Source organism: Peromyscus leucopus, chromosome 14, assembly GCF_004664715.2.
Source record: "Peromyscus leucopus breed LL Stock chromosome 14, UCI_PerLeu_2.1, whole genome shotgun sequence".
NCBI classification, from domain to species: domain Eukaryota; kingdom Metazoa; phylum Chordata; class Mammalia; order Rodentia; family Cricetidae; genus Peromyscus; species Peromyscus leucopus.
Window position 1 is genome coordinate 22,272,408 of NC_051075.1, and position 21,473 is coordinate 22,293,880.

The 21,473-nt window shown below is 45.9% G+C and overlaps 1 protein-coding gene across 8 annotated transcripts in view; it reads left to right on the forward strand.

The window, feature by feature from the left end:
- The first annotated feature begins 751 nt into the window (after positions 1-751).
- Positions 752-21,473, forward strand: part of Npas3 (neuronal PAS domain protein 3) — an 850,947-nt gene continuing 830,225 nt past the window's right edge. For 5 of the 8 annotated variants that reach the window (XM_028869762.2, XM_037210972.1, XM_028869765.2 and 2 more), the window contains exon 1: positions 752-1,704. In XM_028869762.2, coding sequence (XP_028725595.1) covers positions 1,547-1,704 — 158 coding nt within the window. In that variant the 5' untranslated portion in view covers positions 752-1,546. The remainder of the gene's footprint in view (positions 1,705-21,473) is intronic. The other 3 variants (XM_028869764.2, XM_037210973.1, XM_028869767.2) reach the window with 1 other exon arrangement.

The following is a 21,473-nucleotide window of genomic DNA, read 5'->3' on the forward strand; positions in this document are numbered from 1 at the left end:
GATGGGAAGGAGATGACCAGAAGGGGGAACAAGTACCACCATCACCACCATCATCACCACCACCACCACCATCATGACCACCACCGCCACCACCAGCAGCAGCGGCAACAGCAGCAGCAGCAGCAGCCACAGCCGCCGCCGCAGCAGCAGCGAAGCTGGGCAAGGGGTTTGAGTGTGGGACACTAGCAGAGCCAGAGCCCAGCGTCTCTCAAGGGTTGCGCCCGCCTGCATCTCACAACTCTCGGCTCCCGCTAACCAGCGAGAAGACGGGAAAGAAAGTGGGCAACCCGGGTCCTGGGCAGGGGTGGGAGAAACCATCAACTCCCATGTCCCCCCCACACACCAGCTCAGTGAAACCCCAGCAAGTCTCACTAAAAAGACGCACTCAAAGCACCAGGATCCCTCCTCACCCCCTAATGAAAGGCGGGTCTAACAATGTGAAGGAACTGGTAGGCGCGAGGAAATAAATGCACGTGTTTTCTCTTTTTGTTTCCTTGGTGGCTGGAATTCGCGGAGTTCGTTTCAATTGTGGCTACTAATTTATTCGTTTCCTCGGTCAAAGGGGGCGGCAAGAGGTGGATCACTAGTGCAAACTCGGATCTAGCTGGACCGACCGAGGAGGAGCCCACCTCACAAGTTTCCCAGGACCAACTCTTCCGCTCACCAGGAGCGGGAAGAGCCCTTTCTTTTAAGCGATCCAAACTCTCCATTGTACAAAAGCGCCCCCCCCCCCTCCGCCTTTGCTAACCACCTCTCCTAGATAAGTATCAAGTTCTCCCGGAGTCCAACTTGCGCTTGGCCACACTCGCACTGCTTAGTGTGGAGAATAGGGTCAAAGAGGGGTCCGGGCTGAAACGGGAGGCTCTGCGCCCCATTCCTCCACCCGCGGGCTGGGATCCCGGTTTCTGGCAGCCGCGGAAGGCTGGAGCCTGCCTAGATGGTGGTTATTTCTCCAGAGAAAGGAGGAGAGAGAGCGCACCATCGACTTGCACTTTGGGTCGGAAGTGCGGGGTGTGTGTGTGTGTGTGTGTGTGTGTGTGTGTGTGTGTGTGTGCGCAGAAGAGGAAGGGAAAGAAATGCACCCTCCACTGCCCGTTATTCCCTTGCACCGGCCAAGTCCTCGCCAAGCCTCCCGGTGCATCCTTCCTCCTCCACCCCCTCCCCTTCTTCCCTCAGCTGGGCTCGCGCGGCGCTGCTGGAGCAGCCAGTGAGAGCAACATCCTGGAAAGAAGGGGGAGCAACAGTGCCCCCCAAAAGGGAGAAAAGGCCCCACCCTGACACGTTTTGCTGTTTGCAAGTCCCTCGCACACCCCCCCGCACCTCCTCCTCGCCCCCCCTCCACCTCAGCCCGCTGCGCGCACATCAAAGCGCCTCTCCGCCGCGCACAGTGGCCGCGGCTCACTAATGGGATTGCAGGCTGGTGCCTGGCTCCGCTGCTGCCGCCGCCGCCGCTCACGCCGCTGCTGCCGCCGCCGCCCGAACCCGAGCCCGAGCCCCCGCCAGCCTGAGCCCAGAGGAGCCGCGCCTGGGGCTCCAAGCCGCGGCGATGATCCGAATCTTTCCGGATTTCAGCGTGCAGGTGACGGCCGCGGCGGCCGGCGGGGCAGCCGCTGGGGTACCGGCCGGTGCGGGCATGGGGAGGGCCGGCACCGCGGCCAACGGCACCCCGCAGAACGTCCAGGGCATCACCTCCTACCAGCAGCGGTGAGTAGTCCCGCCCGAGCTGGGATAGTACCCCCGCCCCGGGCCCTGGGGTGGGACTCACTTTGCTCTTGTTTTGTGCCTGAGAACACACATGCATACCGTTAGGGCTCACTTTGCCTGCCCCTGTGCTATAGAAGATGGGAAGGGGGGAATTACACAATCCGAACTGAAAAGCACTCGAGTGCACTGGCGAAGTGAAGTCATCCTTTGCCCTCTGCCAGGCCGTGAACGTAGAGCCTCAGCCCCGAGTAGCCGGAGAGTTCCAGGGAAGTCTGAGACGCCGCACTGGATGCTTTTGCAAAGTTTGGGCTTCCTCTCCCCTTCCAGCAAAATGTTCTCACTGTCTCTGCCAGTGCGAATCCGCGCTGATGGACAGCCAGGGGAGCAATTGATCATCGGAGGCTGATTGATCATTTGTTTCCAAATAGGATAGAAACGATTTTCATGGGCAGCGATAGACTTGCAATTTCAACCTAAAAGTGTGATCATGTCACCTGTTACTACAGGGAAATACAACGTGAAATTCGAATCTCTTAGGCGCTGTTAAGCATTCATCTTAAACGCATTATAATGCAAATAGATGAGATTCTGAGATACAAGTTAAGAAGCAAATTTTACAAAAGTTAGGCTTGGTAATGAGAAGGAAGTTTTAAGCTAGAATTTGCTTGCATTTTTTTCTAAAGACATTCTCTAGATTCAAAAATAATTGTCATTGAAACACTGATCACCCTTTGATTCAGTTAGGAAAGAAAGAGAAATTAATTTGCCACCAACAGCTTTCTAATCCTGAAGTTTTTCCTTAAGGATAACTTTCGATGTTCCAAGATTTTACTGAAAATATGATCTACAAAAACGCTATGAGAAAAACCAACAATATAATCAAAAAGGTAAACTCTCCATTCATGGGGCTCAATTTTATGGTAGATGGAAGGAAAAAAAAGAGCACATGAGAGTGTGAAATTAAATATTTGTGTTTCCCAGATTGTACAGATTAAACATCTGAGAGATTTGCCAATGGCATTTAACTTAAATATACACAATGCATAATTCAAATTCCCCTTTTACCTCATATTTGAAACTTCATTGATTTGAGAACCTTTGGTTTGAAACAACAGTATTTAAACTGTAAAGGTTACAGTAATCTGTCATTGCTATATTTTGTGCCTTCTAACCAATGGCCCAGTGACCAGATTTTGCCTAACACAGTATATTCTAAGTTCATGTAATTGCAAATATTCTGTAGAAGACTTCATTACATGCTCTGCTTATCGTCAAAAGTTTAAAAAAGAAGTCATTGAAAATAACTCAAAGGGGGCTAGTCTTTGTCAAAGACTTTTTTTTTTGCTTAAATTATTTTAGACTTGTTTTACTCCAGTGATTACAAGAACCTTTAATAAAAATAGATCTGGGCATCTTCCAGATGTAGAACACCAGTAAAGAATCCAATTTTTCCTTTTCATGGTTCAGGTATGTTTTATTTATTTATTTATTTATTTTTTGTCGTTTATAAAACATTTAAATGACAATAGAATCTGGCAGTCACTTTAACTAGGAAGTGTAGGCAAGAGTGACAATAGTGTGGTTTGTGAAGAAGAGATTCAAGGGTCAGAAATGTCACATGGCCTTTGGACAATTCCAGGAACCTCCAGGAACTGGAGCTGACCTAGAAGATGTAAATTGGGCATAAGGGGCTGTCATGGTGGCTTTTAGGTTCTCTCTCTCTCTCTCTCTCTCTCTCTCTCTCTCTCTCTCTCTCTCTCTCGGCATTGGCATTGCCCTTTAGAAAGGGATGATCTTGGGGTTCATCTTCCTTCAAGTCAGGAACACCCAGGGGCAGTCCCCCCCCCCAGTGCCTGCCTCGTGACTTCCCTTCCACACTTCCTGTGGGGACTCAGACCACTTGTTAGACCTCGATCCTATTGCTCTTCTAAAGACAAGCTTTAAAGAAGAGTTCTGAACTTTCTCTTTGGAGTGCATGCTTCCTGCCCTCCATTTAACTCTTCTCTTATCCTGACAGAGGCAAGGCAGTAGCAGTGACAGTCAAGTTTCCTTTGGTTTTGTTCCTCAGCTCTCGTGACACCTGTTACTGTCTTTAATTTTAGTCAATGTGGGGGCAGAAGAGTTGGGCAAGAAGATTATTGGCAGGTGTCGGAGGTAAGGTTTAAACCAGGAGGCTCCATTCATAGTTCACAGGCTTCAGGGCTCTGAGGGGTTGCCTTCATTTCCACCTGGAGACCTGGACTTTTTTAATTTTTTTTCCCGTTGCTAAAGTGAATTGTGATATGTCATTAAAAATCTTAAAGTACTTTTGGGAGTCTGATGGGTGGGGGTGGGGGTGGGGGTGGCCGCGGTGGGTTTTCAAGCAGTGGTCTGCCTGTTGAAAGAACATAAGCTTCTCTTATTTGGCACCCCTGGGCAGGATTGCCCTAGACTGTCTCTCCAGGAGCCAGAACTTCCAGCTGGCTAACTCTCCCTCTCCTTAGCTAGCCCCCGTTTGTCTTGTAGGTAACACTCATCACTGATGCAATTCATTTCCCGACCATTCTCTATTTCTCCTACCTGTAGAGTGTACTAACGACTCCTCCAAAGAGTATTCCACATCACGAAGAGGCCGCACCTCTACCACCATACACTTGTGTATTCAGTGGAGGTTCTGAATCCCTTCCCTGCTTTACTGGAAGGGTCGCACTGAAGGGGGCACCTATTGACCACCCCCCACCCCCAACTTTAAAGCAGAAGGCAAGGCTTCACTTAAAATCATGTTTCCCATCAGACCCTTTCATTTGTCCGACAGGGAGCTAGCTGTCTTGGGTGTCGTTCTTGAATGCCTAATGCAGAACTGGCCCTAGACTGCAAAAAGAGCTGTCCTCCTGGTTCCGTGGAGGCACAGTGGACAAATGCTCTCCCCAGGGTCTCTCCAGGATTCCAGCTGGCTCTGCACTGAGTCTCTATTTCTCTAGGCCTCGCTGGGCAGTTTAATGGGGAGGTGACTGGACTAGATTTCAGAGGCCAGCAATCCAGTCCCAGGTACCAGGACCTGACTCTGCAATGGCATTTGTGTGCAACTGCATCTCAAGGCATGGGGATTGGCCTGTGAGCCCTGGGGTCAACATATGTGGAAAAATGCAGATGTTCCAGCTCGGGCTCCTGGCTGAGGGCGCCAGAGTCACAAGGTGCAGGTCCTCCATCCTTGCTCAGAGGCACAGGGCTGTTGGGCCTGCTGGCCTTGGCCAGCTCAAGACCCATCACTCACGCTTTTATTTCCACTGCCCCCCTGAAGACGGTCCAGCCCACTCTCTAGGCATTCTAATTCCCACTCTCTCTATACTGCAGGGCTGAAATACTCGAGAGAAGGGAAGTGTTTGAAACTGCAACTGAGTGGCGTTGTTGCGCCAGCAGCCAAGCTTCCCAGTCCCCAAATGAGAAAGAGGGAGGGAGAGAGAGAGGGACGCGCAGAGGGAGGGAGGAAGGGAAGGGGCGAGAGAGGGAAAGAGGGGGGGAAGAGACATGGAGAGAACAGAGACAGAGAGACACTGAGAGACACAGAGTGAGGGAGGGGAAGGGAGGGAGGGGAGAGAGAGAGAGAGAGAGAGAGAGAGAGAGAGAGAGAGAGAGAGAGAGGAGAAAGAGGGGGAGGGGAAGGGGAAGGGGGTGTGTATCTGCTTGCAGGCGGAGAGAGAGAGCTCTGGAGCAAAGCAGCTGGAAAATGCCCAGAAATACTTTCCCAGTGGTCAAGCTGGGAACCCCCTGCGTGTCCTCCCCCTCCGGGTCCCTCCACTCTTAGGCTCCGCAAGGCCCCCCCCCCGGCCCCGATCTCCCCCCACCCCCCGCGCCCGCCTGCCAGGAGGGTGTGCTCCCCACCTGCCCGCGGCCCGACCCCGGTGGCTGCGGCGAGGGCGCTTGCGGCCGCGCGCCGGCCCCGAGCACCCGGAGGCCCTGGCCGGGTTGCCCGCGGGACCGCGCGGCCGCCTCCCCCGCCGCCCGCCCGCCCCTCCTCCGCCGCCGCCCGCGCCGGCCGCCTGTCTCCGCGCCGGGCATGTCTCGGGAGCCGGGGCGGCCCGGGCCGCGGGCGCTGTGCAGCAGCGCATGGACGGCGGCGGCAGCGGCGGCGGCGGCGGCGGGCGAGCAAGGGGAGGACCAGGCTCGGGCAGCCGAGGAGGCGGCGACCTGCGGCGGGGAGCACTCCGGGCGCGAGGGGACGTCCGGCCGCCGGCGACGCTCGGGCCCCACTACTTTCCCGTAGCCTCCCAGGCTCAGCAGCGCGGCCGCCGCCACCACGGCCACGGCCACGGCCACGGCCGCCGCCCGCCGGGCCCCCCGAGCGCCGCGCACGCCCGCACTCTCTCCCGCCAGCCCACGCACACGCACACCCCCCCCTCCCGCCCTCCCCACGCCCCCGCCCCGGGAGAGGGGGGGAGCGAGGCAAAAAGTAAGAGAGGAAAAAAAAAAAAATTGCAGGAAGATGGCGCCACCAAGCCCAGCTTTCAGCAGGATCCTTCCAGGCGAGAACGGTAACACTTTTCTGTTTATTGAACCTGCCGCCCGCGCCCTGCGCCCGCCGCCGGCCGGGGTGGCGGGCTCGCTCCCTCCGCAGCCCGCCTCGGGGCCCGCCGGCCCCGCGGTCCCGGGGGCGGGGGGCTGCGCCGCCGGGTTCCCCGCGCATTGTCCGCCGCGGCGGGCGGCTGCGGCAGCGAGCGGGCTCTGGCGGCGGCGGCGGGCGGCGAGCAGTCGCACCTCCTGAGCTCGGCGAATGGAGTGACTCGTTGATTGGAAAAAAAAAAAAAAAAAAAGGAGGAAAAAAAAAGCAAAAGAAAGAGAGGGGGGAAAAAAGATTGGGAAAAAAAAAAAAAGACAAACAAACCCCAAAGAGAAGGCGCTGTGTGTGCCCGGGAGCGGCGGGAGGGAGGGTGGGGGCCGGGGATCCCCCGGCCGCCGCAGGTCCCGCGGCAGCTGCTCTCGAGGAAGGGAATGAGCTGGGGAGGGGGAGGGGAGGGGGAGGAGGCCGGGGCGGGAGCGGAGCGCAGGGCTCGAGGGCCGTCTCCGCGAGCTGCTAGGCCGGGCGGGCTCAGCCAGGCGCGCCCGCCTCCCGCCGCCGCTGCCCGGGGCCGGGCAACTTGTGGGTCCCCGACTCTGCCCTCCGCTCTTGCCCTCCCCTTCATTCCACCCCCTCTCCAGGAAAAATAAAAAAAATAAATAAATATACAAGAGAGTAAGAAAAAGAAAGAAGAAACCCCTTAAAGTGTAAATGAGCAAGCAAACAGCAAGATCCCAAAACGTGTCAGTGGTCTGAGCGTCTCTACCCGGTTAGTTACTGTTTGGGGAATCGGTGTTTGAAAAAGTTCCTGGTGAGAATTGCTTATCCAGGCAAGGGGCTCAGTGGAGCATGTCTGTCTGAAGTTAGTTAAACTACTAGAGCCAAAGGGAGAGGGAGTTTGTGTTCAAAACATCCCTAACCATCCTACGTGAACAGCATTGTTAGGCTTTCAGAGTGGCTGGACCCCGCCCCCCAGCTCCAATGTGCTTCCCTCCCGCTGTCCACCCAGCCTACTTTGTTTAGAAGCCTATTTGCTATTAATTGACAGCGTTAATGACATTAATTGCGTATAGCATATTGGTTTGAGCAAAGTGAATATCTCTTTCTGTCTCCAAGAGGAAAGGCTCAGTAGGAAGTATGAAATGCTGCTACCCATTGATTCGAGAAGAAAACAAATACTGTTGAGTTCCACCCCCCCCCCCCCCCCACACACACACCCAGCAAGCAGTTCCTTTCCTCACAGGCTTAGGAGAACTTGAAAAGCTGAGAGAAGTGCTTCACTTGGATGCATGAGTTAGTTATCACATGGATGGTTTTATTTTTGATACAGCAGAGCTTCAGTGTATAAAGCAAAGACAGGGAGACAGGCAGACAACTGTGCATTTAAAAACCTATGGTCTTAGTAGTTCTTTTTTGTTTGTTTTGGGAATGCATTATCACCATATATATAAAAGACAGCAAGCACAATGGTCAGGATTAAGGGAACAGCTTCTAAAAGTAGATGCCTAGTCGACTCATTCTAAAGTCTTAGATAATTCCGTGGAAAGCATGTACTAGAGAACGGGTCGTATGTCATCTAGTTTTAAAAGATGTTAAATACTACACACATTAACGGTTACTTTCAAACTAGAAAACCAGACGTCTGAAGATAGATGAAAATGAACATCTAGTTCTTAATATTTGTGTCTCATGGAGAATTCATATCTTGAATATTTTACTCTTGTAGATAAATCTATTTCCAGAGCATTGTACTAAGCTTTGAATGGTGACTTTTATTTAACAAGGTGATAAATACTTTGAAATCAATTTACAATTGACCCCCTTCCCCTTGCCTCACCATGCTTTCCCCTCCCTTTCTCCTCCTCTCCCCCCTCCTTCCTCTCTCCCTTCCTTTCCTCCTAACTTCTTCCTTCCCTTTTCTGCTGGTAGTAAATGCATTTACTTGGATGGCCCCAGTAATCTCTCTAGCAGAGGCCTATTTGTGTGCCATTTTGGGAATTTCTCTGAGATAGGAATCTTGAAGATAGAATTAATTTCTAGGGGAAACTTCATAGCCTGTGCATGAGTGCGTTCTTTATCACCTGCCTCCATTTGGCATTCGAGGAAGGTAAATCAAAGTGTGCGATTTGTTATTCTGCTCCACTTGAGAGCTGAACTAAATAACACTTGGTCTGAAATTCTGATTGAAGTTGTAGGAGGATATACTGTATTTAATTTAATGTCCTTTAATAGCATCTTGTTCAGCTTGGATGCTGTCATTTTAAAGGTTGGATCTAAGAAACTGTCACCTATAGGGAGAAGGAGGAGTAATAAGTGGGTAGGAGACAGGGGCTACGTTATAGGCGAGAGGAAGGAGGGAGTTATCAACTGTTGGAAACAGTAATAACCACGAACTTGGCCCATTATCCAGACAGTTGCTTTATACCCCAAGGATTCACTCTGTTACCAGGACTTTAAATGCTCTTAACACTTTCAAGTGTAAAAGTCGCAGGCGCGTACGAGTTGTTTTCATTTTGTAATGAGAAATGAGAAGTCAGATGGCTTGTTTAAAAAGAAGTTGTTTCTCATAGAACCTTCTTTCACCTAAGTCAGTCATCCCACTGTGGTTTGGACTTTGTGCCTGGAATCGGCTGGTACCTGGTATATCTCTGCCGTAACAGCTGAACACAGATATGTTGATGGACCTGTTTTAAATTTTTTGTTCCAGTTATTTAAAGAGTGGTTCCCAACTTACTGATCCCACACAGCTGTTTATGGGCACTTAACCTGCTTTTCAGATATGCCCACCATCCAAATTAAGGGAAAGATACCATTTGTATTGTCCGACAAATTCATCAAGTGTCCCCATGTCATCGTGTGCAGTTTCTTTCTGTACAATTGGGTACAGAGAAGCTTGTCCTTGATAATGTCTTTAGTGACAGTTTAGCACTCCTTAAAGGTCTCTGAATCATGCATACCGAGAGAGTGTGGCTCGAGAGCTTGAAAGAGTAAGTTGAAAACCGTGTGTATAATGCACTTGTTTGATTTTTTTTTTCTTTAAACTCTAATAGGCTGCAAATTATAGAGCACTGCCACAGAGTTGTTCCGCTCTATGGACCTATAACCAAGAAAATTAGAGAGAAGTGTCAAGCATGTGCTGTGCCCATGCTGGTTTGCAAGGCATTAAAAGGTAGAGGTGGTGGTGGGCACTTTTCTTAAGGCATTCCTGCCGCGCTAGCTTAAACAGTGATGAATGATGATATGTGTTGTCTCACACTTGCTTATATATATATAAATAGCTCCACGAGATTGCTTAAATGATAATCGAAAATATGAAATAGGATGGCCTTCATATTACAAGGCCAAGGGTCCTACAAATGGAAAAACTGAAATAATGAAATATTTCCAAGGCAACAGGCTGTCAGCGAGAACTGTAATGCATGGGCATATCATAGATCCACCGAAGAGGATATTAGATGGGGGGACTCCAGAGTCAGGAGCTACAGTGACCCGTGTTACACAGGACCCTCCCATATTACGGATCTCTTCTGATTCCCACTTTCTGATTTATGAACTGAGGGATCGAAAGACACTGCAGATGTCCAATGGCCGTTCACTAGATCTGATTTTATATGATGAGTTAACTGGAATTCAACATCATTTAATGCTGTTTTAAAAATAAAAATGTACGTGTTATTTCCCCCAATCTGTGACATTTTATGAGTACAGTATAGTGTGCATGTGAATACATGCTATAACGTGTAATGGACATATGTTTGGGAATAAAAATACATGATGGTCCTTTTCCAAGACAAAAATGCCTTAGGTGGGCTTAGGCTTACAAGTTACAGATAAGCAGGCAGCCATGAGCCCTTGGCCTAACAGCCAGTACTTGCTTGTAGAAGCCTCCTCACTACCCCATTCAAACTAGAAATCGAGTTCAGAGTGGAAAATGACCGGCAGCCAAACTTGCCGAATGGCTTGCCACTGTGACCAAGTCCACGCATCTGGAGGGTCCCCACGCAGACAGGATAGTTGGCGAAGGGTGAACGGGTAGGTGAGTCTTTGTTGAGAACTGTAGACATAAGTGGGGAGTGAGCAAAAGGAGAATCTCGTAAGGAAATAATGAAGGCTAGATGGTGTTCAGAAAGCTCACACACCTGCTCCTGGTCAGCCCGTGGGGAGCCAGAGGAAGGGCCTCCACACTAAGGGCTAGAACATCTGCTGTGGTAGCCTTGCTTATGCCTGCTCACCAGGCGCCTGATCTTGCAAGACCACTGTGGAAAGTTTAACCCCACTGACCTACAAGTCTCTAAGTCCATTCTTTGAGTGTGGGCAGGGGTGATTGTTCCCACACTATATGTAGTATGACTTTTTTTTTTTTGACTAGAAGTTATGCATAATTAACATCTTCCTTGGCAATAAATCAGGATTACATTGCCCTTTAAATATAACCCACACATGAGGACAGCTTGATAGATTTAGTGATAGGAGTTTTGATCTTCCCTTGCCATCCTTCTTCATAACAACTGTCTTCATAGCAAAGAGGTTTTATGGGAGTGCTGAAATTTCAGCGACCCCTTTCATTCCCAAGATCTTAGACCAAGACCCACGGGCATGCTGCAGTTTCATTTACTTAAACCAGGATCTGCTGCCCAGGGCCCCTGCTCCGTTGTGAGGTTTTTCTATGGCCAGAGATACGTGTGTGTGTGTGTGTGTGTGTGTGTGTGTGTGTGTGTGTGTGTGTATGTGTGTGTGTCCTATGAAGCAATGGTGAGGGGGGATAGGGAGGCATGTCTGTGAAGTGGTCATGTATGACATCGTGGAGCTTCATGTGTGGGACTATCTCTCCGGATAGATCACACAGAATGTTTTCTCTAATAAACACCCTCCAGTGCTCTGGTATTAATAGTGACCCCAGTGTAAACCTTACTATACTTTTGCTTTTCTGAAACTGACGTGATCCCTTCTTGGACAGAATGCTGCTAAATTTAAGGGACACCAAGCACACAGGCTGTAGTGCCTAGTCCCAACTCTTTGTTTACACGGCCATTTTTTTTTTCCTACATTGCAACATTTAGTTATTTTGATTGATTTTTTGAAAGTTCTGTATTGCATTTGGCTTAGAATGTAACTCCTGGGGTCCATGTGTATAAAAAATATGCTGAAAATTTTAATAGATTGGTTAAGTAAATATTACTCTGTGGCTTTTAAACGCTCCCATGGTTGCGTGTACTGGAATTTTAAATCTACAATTAGGTGAGAACGTCTACATTCATGAGAAAATTCAGTTGTTTGCATTAATGATGTTAGCATTATCATGGTAAATAGTGACCTTTTTTCTTTCTTCTCATTGGGCAGTGTAATAAACCAACTGTAACTGAATGGTGTTTTTACTGCGCTGGGCCTCATTAGCGTGAACAGGATGTTTGCAGTATCAAGTTTGATAGACCCTTACATAGTTAGAATAATCTGTAGTAATATTCGTAATAGCGTCATGCATAAACAGGGCATGGTTTCCTAAGTCTGGAAGGACTGCTGGGGTCTCTGAAATGCCACGGGCAGTGAGAACATTGAAGAACACTTGGGCTTGTTGTCTATGTACGTACATTTGTAAGGCTCAGTTTCTTGGTAAATTAAAGGGAATACCGTGTACTCTTGCATACAGGGTCATGAGGAACAAGAAGAAAATTCCATGTTACTGTGGACCTTGGTGTTCCTGACCCCAGACTACAAGTATCGATTGCTTCCTCCACCGTCTTTACTGATCGAGTCTTTACCATGGCCTTGGTGACTGGAGCTAAACAGCACATGTTCTTACGTTAGACGTCCGAAACTTTAGAGTCAGAAGACAGCCCTCTCTCTCTAAAAGTAGGCAGTGCAGAGTTCAGAGACACAAGACCTTCTACATTTTTTTTTTTTTTAAATTTCACATTCCCCCCTCATATTAGTTGAGTTTTCTGGGATAGTAGGCATCTACTTTGTAAAATATAATAATTAATGACTGTGAAATGCTCTTGGAGGAAAGAAGAAGATACATAAATGTAAGTGTGGTTATAGCAATTTTTAGGGAAAAAAAAGATGTTTTGATGGATCTAGAAATAGGTTCCATAGGACAGTAATGAACGTCACTGGACACTGTCCTTCCTCAGACCCTGCTCTGCAGCTGCCACAGTACTTTTGCTTTAGCTTCCTTATGACCCTTTTTAGGGAGTGTTAGTGTCTCTGCGTAGGAAATGGCAGCAGCTTCCTGCGTAGAAATGGAGATGGAATTCGGGTTTGTCTGTGATGTAGACTTGGACAATGTGCTGTAGACATGGACTGTCTGTCACACCACTGTGAGGAGCCTGTGGCTTTGGGTCTTCCAAACTAGGGATTTCCGAGCCAATAGGGAAAAGGCCTCTGTCGCAAAGAGGGATGATCATGCTGTCCACACAACCTTCACTGTGTGTTTGGAGAGTTGCAGGAATGCAGTGTCTGTACAGTCAGTGGGAGGAGCAATTGGTATTTCCTTGTAGGCAAACTCCACAGCGGCGCATGCGCTCGTCACAGTTTCAGCTGACTCACTTTACAGGCCTCAGCTTCTGGTAGACATAAACCCCACCCCTTCCACCCATGATGCTTTGCTTCACCAGGTCTCAAGAATGAAACAGATGCAGGTTTGCTTTGGTAGGAACAGTCCCAGCGAGCTTTCTGAATCACGTGGTCCACAGTCTAACTGTGTTTGGGGGCAGGATTATTTGAAATATAGAATGAACTGGCCTTCTGTGTGAATTGGCGTCTGCAAAGGTCCCAGGCATTATCATGTCAGCAAGCATTTAAAGAAACTGTTAATAAGCAGGTATTGTTCTGAAGGCTTTTCATATACTTACTTATTTAGTTAAAATAAACTACCACTTGGATATAATTGGTAGGTTATTTTATTTATTTATTCAAGACAGAGTTTCTCTGTGTAGCCATGTAGATCAGGCTGGCCTCAAACTCACAGAGATCTGCCTGTGTCTGCCTCCCGATTAAAGATGTGTGCCACTACCCCCTGGCTATTTTATCTTTTGAATTATGAATGATATGGGGTGTGTATATTCATGTGTTACAGTATGCAAGGGTGGGCATGTACACGTGAAGGTCAGAGGACAACCCAGGTGTTCATCCTCACTTTCTACCTTATATGAGGTAGGGCCCCTTGTTTGTTGCTCCCAACCCTAGGCGAGCTGGGGATTCTCTGGTCTTTCCTCCTATATTGTAACAGGAGGCCATATGGGGGTTGCAGGCTTTTGTGTGGATTCTGGGGATCTGAACTCAGGGCCACACACTTGCACTGTGAACACTTGATCCACTGAGCCATTTCCCCAGCCTGGTAGGATATTGTTCAGTCCTTCTTTACACACTGCACAGGCACATATGTGCACACACAGAGACACATAGATGGACAGACACACAGACACAACTTCAAGAAGGGTCGTCTTCTGTACCACCTTCATTTCTCCATGTCAGGGATCTACGTGGCTGGTAGGGCTTGTACCTCTTGGAGTAAAACTGATTTAGTAAACTTTCTAGTGTCAGGCTTCAGGCCTGTTCTCTGCTGCAGAGTGCAGGGTAGATTGAGGGTGGCAAGGCCAAGCATGACATTTTATCTTTTTGCTTTTGGATAAGTGCTGTTAACCAAAGAGGGTTAAACTCGGGGAGCAGAAATATCAAGACGGGCAGATTAGGTTAGCAGTGCTTGAGTATTTGTGGTTGATGAAGGCAAGCATTTTGTTTGTAGGTCTTAATTAGATATTCCTTTTTACAATCAGCAATTTGTTTACACAAAAATGTTGCCTGATAAAATATTGGTAGGAACTCATTTAGAGAGAGACACAAAAACATTGAAGATCAAAGGCAGACGTCAACGAGAAGTGTAAGTGAAATACAGGCTGTGGAATTCAAAGTAGCAGTCAGACCATCTTAAAAGAAATCATGTCTGATTCCAGCATCCTATTATCAGCAAAAATTCGAAAACAATTAAAGGGCCCTGCCTGGGGTATCTAACAAACAGCGTGGAAACGTAACAGCTCTCTATGTCACATGCTTCCAAGTGTAGTTTCATGGCCCTTCAGTACCTCTTCATGGGATCCCAGAATAATGCAGTATCACATCACATTGACTGTAAGATTTGTAAAAAGATGTATAAGATGATTTTATTGTAAAGAAAAAGCTAATGTTGAATATAGTCAACTGTAGGTGAAACCAGTGAGAACTAGGGCACTTTCCCTGCTAAATCTATGCATTTTCCTTTTGCTATGGCACTGCAGAAAAGGATGCGGTTTTATAACTTCATTTAGAAGCACTTTGTTCAGAGGGACTACAGGAGTGGATGTAAGCAACTGGAATAATTGAAACTGTTTGCTGAACCTCTCTTCCTTTGGACCTAGAAAACATAGACGTCACTGAATAAGGATATTTTCATAGTTGATATGTATTACTTTGAATGAAGGTACATCTTTTCTATAAAAATAATTTATTCTTCAGAATCTGCTTCTGAAAATATATGCATTCTATTCACATGTGAATGGAATTTTTATTGTGCAGGATTTCATACATGCTATATACAGGTTATATATTAATACTGTTGACAATATTAAATAGGTACAAAATACATAGCAGATATACTATTTGTCTATTTCTACCTCAAATGCAAAGAAGTTACAAAGATATCTTGAATGAATTATAAATGTCTTACTTTAGATTGAGTTAAATTCAAATAAATGCAGTGGATTGGTGACTTTTTTGTTTTCCTAGTGCTGTGAGGAAAAGTAGGCTCATCATTTTTTTTTGCGCATTTTTATTGTTCTGTGTAAATGTAATTTGTTAATCCTGTGAAATTTGTCATAGATAAATTTGCTTGGATTATCTTGTCACCACCGTATCTGCATTCTTTTGTTCATTGCTTATTCATAATTTAACAGTCTGGCAGTGAGCCTTTTTGGGATGCTCGCAAAAGATATATGACCTCAACCAGCTGCTGCTCTAACCTGCAGAATACACAGCAAGACATTAGGAATGTGAGGATTCCTCCACTGATTAAAGTGCTCTTCATTTAAACAGTCTGTTCCGAAGAATCTCCTGCTACCAGCAGTTCTGATTCTTTTTTTTATTCATTCCCAACAAAATTAGTTCTAACAATCGACTCTTCATTTGATATGAATTTTTCAGATTCCCCCATTGAAGTTAATACTGGGAGTGCTGTTACTTCTTCAGAACTAAATACTTACATTTCCTTTTTTTTTCTTTTTTAATTTGGGGAGTGGCGAGTTATCTGTAAATGGTTTGATGACACAAAAAGGAAAGGAGACAGGAAGAGATCTGTCACATCCTAATGTTCAAGCAAATGATTGGTTTAATCCCGTTTGAATCCGAGCACTTTACAGTTTATATTCTCAATTCTCCATATTAGGTAGTAAGTGGCAGACATTCAAAATAAAATGTTGCTTGAGGTATAACCACATTTTTAGGTTTTCATTATTGTGAATTAGTTTAGCATATAAACCTCTCTCTCTGTCTGTCTCTGTCTCTGTCTCCCTCTCTCCTCTCCCTCTCAATCAGCAGATCAGTTTGTGAGTAACGGTTAGTTTTTGCCTGTCTTCTGTGCCGGCATATGATTATGGTTCAAAATAATTCATTGCTAATCCATGCAGTATTGCTTCATCTCCATCACTCTGCCCTGTGATTAGAGCCGCAGGCCTTGCTGCCTCCCTTTCCACCTGATTTTCTTTAACTGCAACCCTTGTTTTAATATAGTTCTGTACTCACTACTCTCCTACCAGCCCCTCTCCATTCCTCATATATATCGATTGCAGTAGATTAATATTTATTTGAAGCTATTTTTCAGACTTTGTGAAAAATGTATTCATTTCTTAAGGCGAATCTTCATCTAAAGGGAGGGAGAGGGAAGTGGGTAGTTCAGGTCTATGGCTCTTTCTAGAAGATCCCACCCTGGATTCTCTGCTGTGGGCAAGGCCTTTTTCTTTTTAACACAAATCAGGGAGTTTGGTTTGCTTGAAAAAATTTGCACTGAGGAAGCTATGATGTTAGGGTTTAACTCTGCCTCTGACAGATTCATAGTGGCCTTCTACAGTTTTCCAAGTGTATACCATTCCAGTCAGCTTGCACTGAATATTCTTAGAGACACAAAACTGTCGTTTTCCTGACCATAAGAATTTGCCAGTTTTGCCAGAAGGTCATCTCACAGATTTTTCAAAGACTTGGGCTCAGATCTCAGTGCTCCTGTGTTCCTCTTCATAATTACTTTCGTCTCATTGTAGCCGTGCGTTTGGAAGTGTAGGTCAATGAGGATGATTGCATTCAGAATTTCATGATCTGTGTAGTGGAACAAATTGAAAGCAAAGCCTGTATCAATCACTGTGAAGGGAGGGTTAATTGTTCCGGCTCCTCAAGCCTCTGGACAGATAAACCAGTAATGAAATACTTAGTGCTCTGATATGTGAGTGCTAAAGGCTGAAACAATGGCAGCAGAAGCAGGCTTGGGAGATAACCAAGAGGCAAAGAGCAAAGACATCGCCTGAAAGTATGGAATGCTACTGCCTTCACTCTTATAAAGGAATATTGTTTGGGGCTTCCTACCCAGCTTTTGCGGGCAGCTTCGGGCAGTGCCATACATCAGGTTACTAAAGCCAAATAATAGACACATGGAAACCACTCTTTCTTGAAAGGAAGAACATGGCAGTGGAAAGAGAAAGAGTGTATACTGAAGTGCTCTGGAGGGATGGTGGAAGCTTTATAAGAACAGTACTCGAGTTTCTATGTTTTCTCTTTTTAAAAGCCACGGATGCCCGGGGTGTTGGATGTTGTATGTACACCAAATGGCTCAGATTCTACAGTGTTTCAAAGAATTGTTATGTCTGAAGAGGTTATTGGAATTCATGATCTGCTGATGACCAAAATGCAGACAAAACTGTCTTAGTGGGAAAGAGAGAGTAAAAGAAGAATTAGCGTGGCAAGGTAATCTTGAGATTAAAGTAAACACATTTTACTGCGGCCTCCATACGAACCTAACATTTAAACATCTGTTTGTTACTTATATGTTGAAATATATGCAAAAATATTTAGCCAAATTGAAGTCTTAGGCCCATGACAATCATCTCAACACAGTGGGTAGTTCCGAAAATTAATGAGAATGATAATACTGTAAAGATTGTTCCAGAGTTTGCGCAAATTCATTATCTAAGACTCTTGTTAAGAACATCTCAAAGAATTTTAACCAGGAAAATAGATTAATGGTTCAAAAGCATTTTCAAAATGCTGAATTATAAAAGTATAATGGAATTATATATGCAAGAGGTCTAGTTAGCAATACAGAGAGCTGCAGCCGGTGTGGATGAGTATTCCCTTAACCGGTACCGCTCTGGCAGTTGCAGCCACACACTTCCGTCTCTTGAAGTTTTATTTTTTAAATTGTAGTTTTAGGGTAAGGAAACCTAGAACACTGAAGAAATAAAATGAGTGTCTTCCCATTAATATAAGGAAGACTCTAGTTGTAAGAGTTAGATACCTCCATACTTTAGCTTTTATTTAAAATTTAATAAAACTACTAGCAAGGTTGGTTGTTCTTAACAAAAAGAAAGACTTTTACTACGTCTTTGCCTTTTCCTTCAGAATGTTAGTGTTGCCCGAGGCTGTCTCTGTGTCGTGTTCATGTGACTGAGAGGACTGTGCTCCGCCCCCTTTGTGGCAGTGGCGCCATCCTCTAGCTGATGTGGCTTGTGTATTTTAAGAGGGAGCAGTGATTGTGATACTACATCGCATTGCTGAATCAGGAGATTTAAATTGCCTGTGAAATACACTGTGGCAGACGCGGCGGAGAGCACCAGAGGCAGGGTGAGCCAGAGGCTCTCAGTCTTTGTGTGTAAGAGTGAGCAGGCAGAAAGCAAGGCTGCCGTTGCCTGGTAATAAGCTCATTATTGAGACAGAAGCCACAGGTGCTGAGATGGTCAGGGCAATGCTAAGCCTTCCTCTTGCCAGTGACCGTTGGAAACTTCAGCAGAATCATAGAAAGGCTGGACCCTGGGCAGCAGGTCTTCTTTATCCTTGTAGGAAGTAGTTCCACGCAGGCCCCTTAGCCTCTCAATACCTCAGCTTTTTCATTTGTGCATTGAGATGCTTGCAGGCCTGAAGATAAAGTCAATGAATATGTGCTGTAAACTTCTTGGACATATAGAAGAAAATAATGAGCTGAGGTCCATGGAGGATTCCTTCTCTAATGGCATTAACACCTGCAAATACATTCCTCATTTGTAAAACTTGGATTAAGCCAAATTTAAAAATTTGGTACAAATATGATGCTTGCCATGGAAGCTTTTAGTCAATAAGATATATGGTAGTTGAGTATTTTTTCTTTCAAAACGTATTTGAGAAGAAACTTTTTGGAGAACATCCAGAGGACTGAATGGGAAGCAACAGATGCATTAGGCTGTATTTTAAAGGGACCCGTTTTGCTCATGGCTTGGTGTCCTGTTAGAGAGGGTGCTCAGAGTGCTTCCACACAAACACACATGTTCACTGGATGTAATCAAGGTGGCAAATCCCTGAAAACATCGGAAAATTCGATGCTATGCTGAAATGGAAGTGAGTGCACTATTGGGTAGACAGGAAAGTCGGACAGCGGAGGAGTCATCTCTGAAAACGTTCTGTATCTCTAGAACATAGATGCAGAAACGAACTTACCCAGACTCTGCTATTCGTACTCTGTTTTTAAAAACGACTTCCATGTGTTCTGTATGTTTTCTGACTTATATAGGTGAATTGATTCAGTATAGTGTGCACAGACTTAAGGACTTAGGATTGCTATGCTCTTTTTACTTAGCGTGGATCCATGACTTCTTAAAAGGTATATCACGTACCTTTTTACTGCTGTGATAAGACACCATGATCAAAGCAGCTTACGAAAGAAAAAGTTCATTTGGGGCTTATGGCTTCAGAGGGTTAGAGTTCATGACCTCCATGGTGGGGTTATGGCAGTGGGGCAGTGGCTAAGTGCTCACATCTTGAGACACAACCATGAGGCAGAAAGAGAGTGGGAGAGAGGGAGGTGGAGAAGAAAGGAGGAAGGGAGAGAGGGAGAGAGGCAGAGGCGGGATATAGACAGAGACAGAGCGACTCAGGATGGTGAGAGTCTTTTGAAACTTCAAAGCCTGCCATCAGTGGCACATCCCTTCCAACAAGGCCGAACCCCTTAATCCTTCCTAAACATTTCCAAACTGGGAACCAAGTATTCAAACATATGAGCCTATGGGGGCCTTTCTCACTAAATTCATCACAATCACATATTTGTTATTTTCTTGAAAATTCCAAATTTCAGTGAAGAGGAAGTGCATGTGTATTCCTTTGAGGTAATCAACATGTTTGCATCACATTTAATCCCAGTACCAACCATAGAAGTCTGGAGGTCTGTACAGACAGGCAGGAAGTGACAGAGTTGGGCAGGAAATGGAAATGATGTAGCTGTCTGCCAAGTGATAGGATTTAAGGCATGTGCTACCATTGCCTGACTTCTGTATAGTGGCTGTCTTTTCCTTCTGATCTCCAAACAAACTTGATTGGGTTGCACAAATAAAATATCACCGCATCTCTATATGTAGATTGCCTATGCATGTACCCTATTTATCACATGTGGAATAAAAGCATGCTTCTTTGTTACTCTCTTGTTAATAGAATCATATATGAATGTGTGGAGTGTTTGTTTCTACAGAAACAGTGATTTTTTTTTCAGAAAGCAATAGGAAAGATTCTTACGTGTTATAATGAAGACCACACTTCTCTAACTTCCTTCTTTACGTCCGCCTTCACTCATCAAACCCTGTATTTAAAGCTAAGTTTGACACTTGCTAGGGCCTGAACTGATCAGAACAGTTTGTAGTTAGGAGTTAACCTTGATTTCCTTGTTGAAGAGGAGCTTGTGATAGTGAACATCTTTTTACATTCCTGGAGCATGTACAAGATTCAGTGTGCCCCTTCCAAATGTACCTGCTATTCTGTGCTTGAATGTGATTTTTTCACTGTATAATGTCTCATAATACATTAGGTTTCGATTTTTTATAACGTTATAGAGTATAAAAGTGAGTAAATATTATGAACTGGGTTAAATAATATGTTATATCTGTTTTTATTGGTGACTATCTTTTGGTCCCAGGTAGTTCAAGGTAGTTTAAAAAAAAAACAACATTGTCAAGAAATTTAAAGCTGAGTGACCCATGGAGAGACATCAGAATCAAGGTGTCTGCTCACAGCTAAAGCAGATTAAGTGGGCTTCTGCCTTTAGTCCATCAGGGTCATAGTGTGTTGTGAATGATGGGCCTCAGAGGATCTGAAAAGCTGTGCAGATAGTACATAGATACTATTTTTTTTTTTTTTTTGCTAAAATTTGGTGTTAAGAACTGTGACGAGTTTAAGATTTTTATCCCACCTATGAACTAAGGAGTCTTCCAGACACAGTTTAAAGGATGTTGGGCAGGTTATTATAGAATTAGTGGTGTCCAGCACATAAGCATTTCTTTCTAGTCATTCCTCTTAGCCCATTCCCACAGCCTGATGTGAAGAGGATCACGTGACATCCGTGCATCAAGTAGCCTGTTGGCAGAAATATTCTGAGCTCAGGGCACATGACTCTTAGGTGGGCCGCGAATGGATCTCCTCTGCTCTGGAAGGAGCTATTACCTCTTTTGTCCAAGGCTCCTCTCTGTTCAATCAACCTTCAGTCGGGAGCCTGGCAGAGGGTAGTTAGTATTGCCTGACAGGTGTGCAGGAAATTGAGAAAGCCAGAGTCTTGTCTCCTGACAGGTTGGGCCCTCATGAGCTATTGTGAACTGTTACGGGGATAGCTATGGAGGGGCGAGAGGACCCGATGGTGCGGTAGTCCTGGAGTTTGTAGCTTCTTTTAGCCTCATGATGTGTAAAGTCCACTACTGGAAAGAAAATGATGAAGATCCCAGATATGTCGTTTCTCCCGGGTTGCTTAAGTGTGTGTCCTGTAATACTGATTCCACAGCTGACTGCTGTTTAAGATTTAATAGCACCTACACACTGGGACCTAGTGGAAGCTTTCTGTTTGAGAAGAATGCTCTCCTCCTGTGTGCTCTGTTTATCTATAAACTTGCCCCATTGAAGTTCTGTGTCTTTGTACTGGGTTGTTTCTCCACAACCCAATAAGGTGAGCTCTGTTGTTACCACTTGCAGATGAAGTCACAGAGAGTAAGGATTT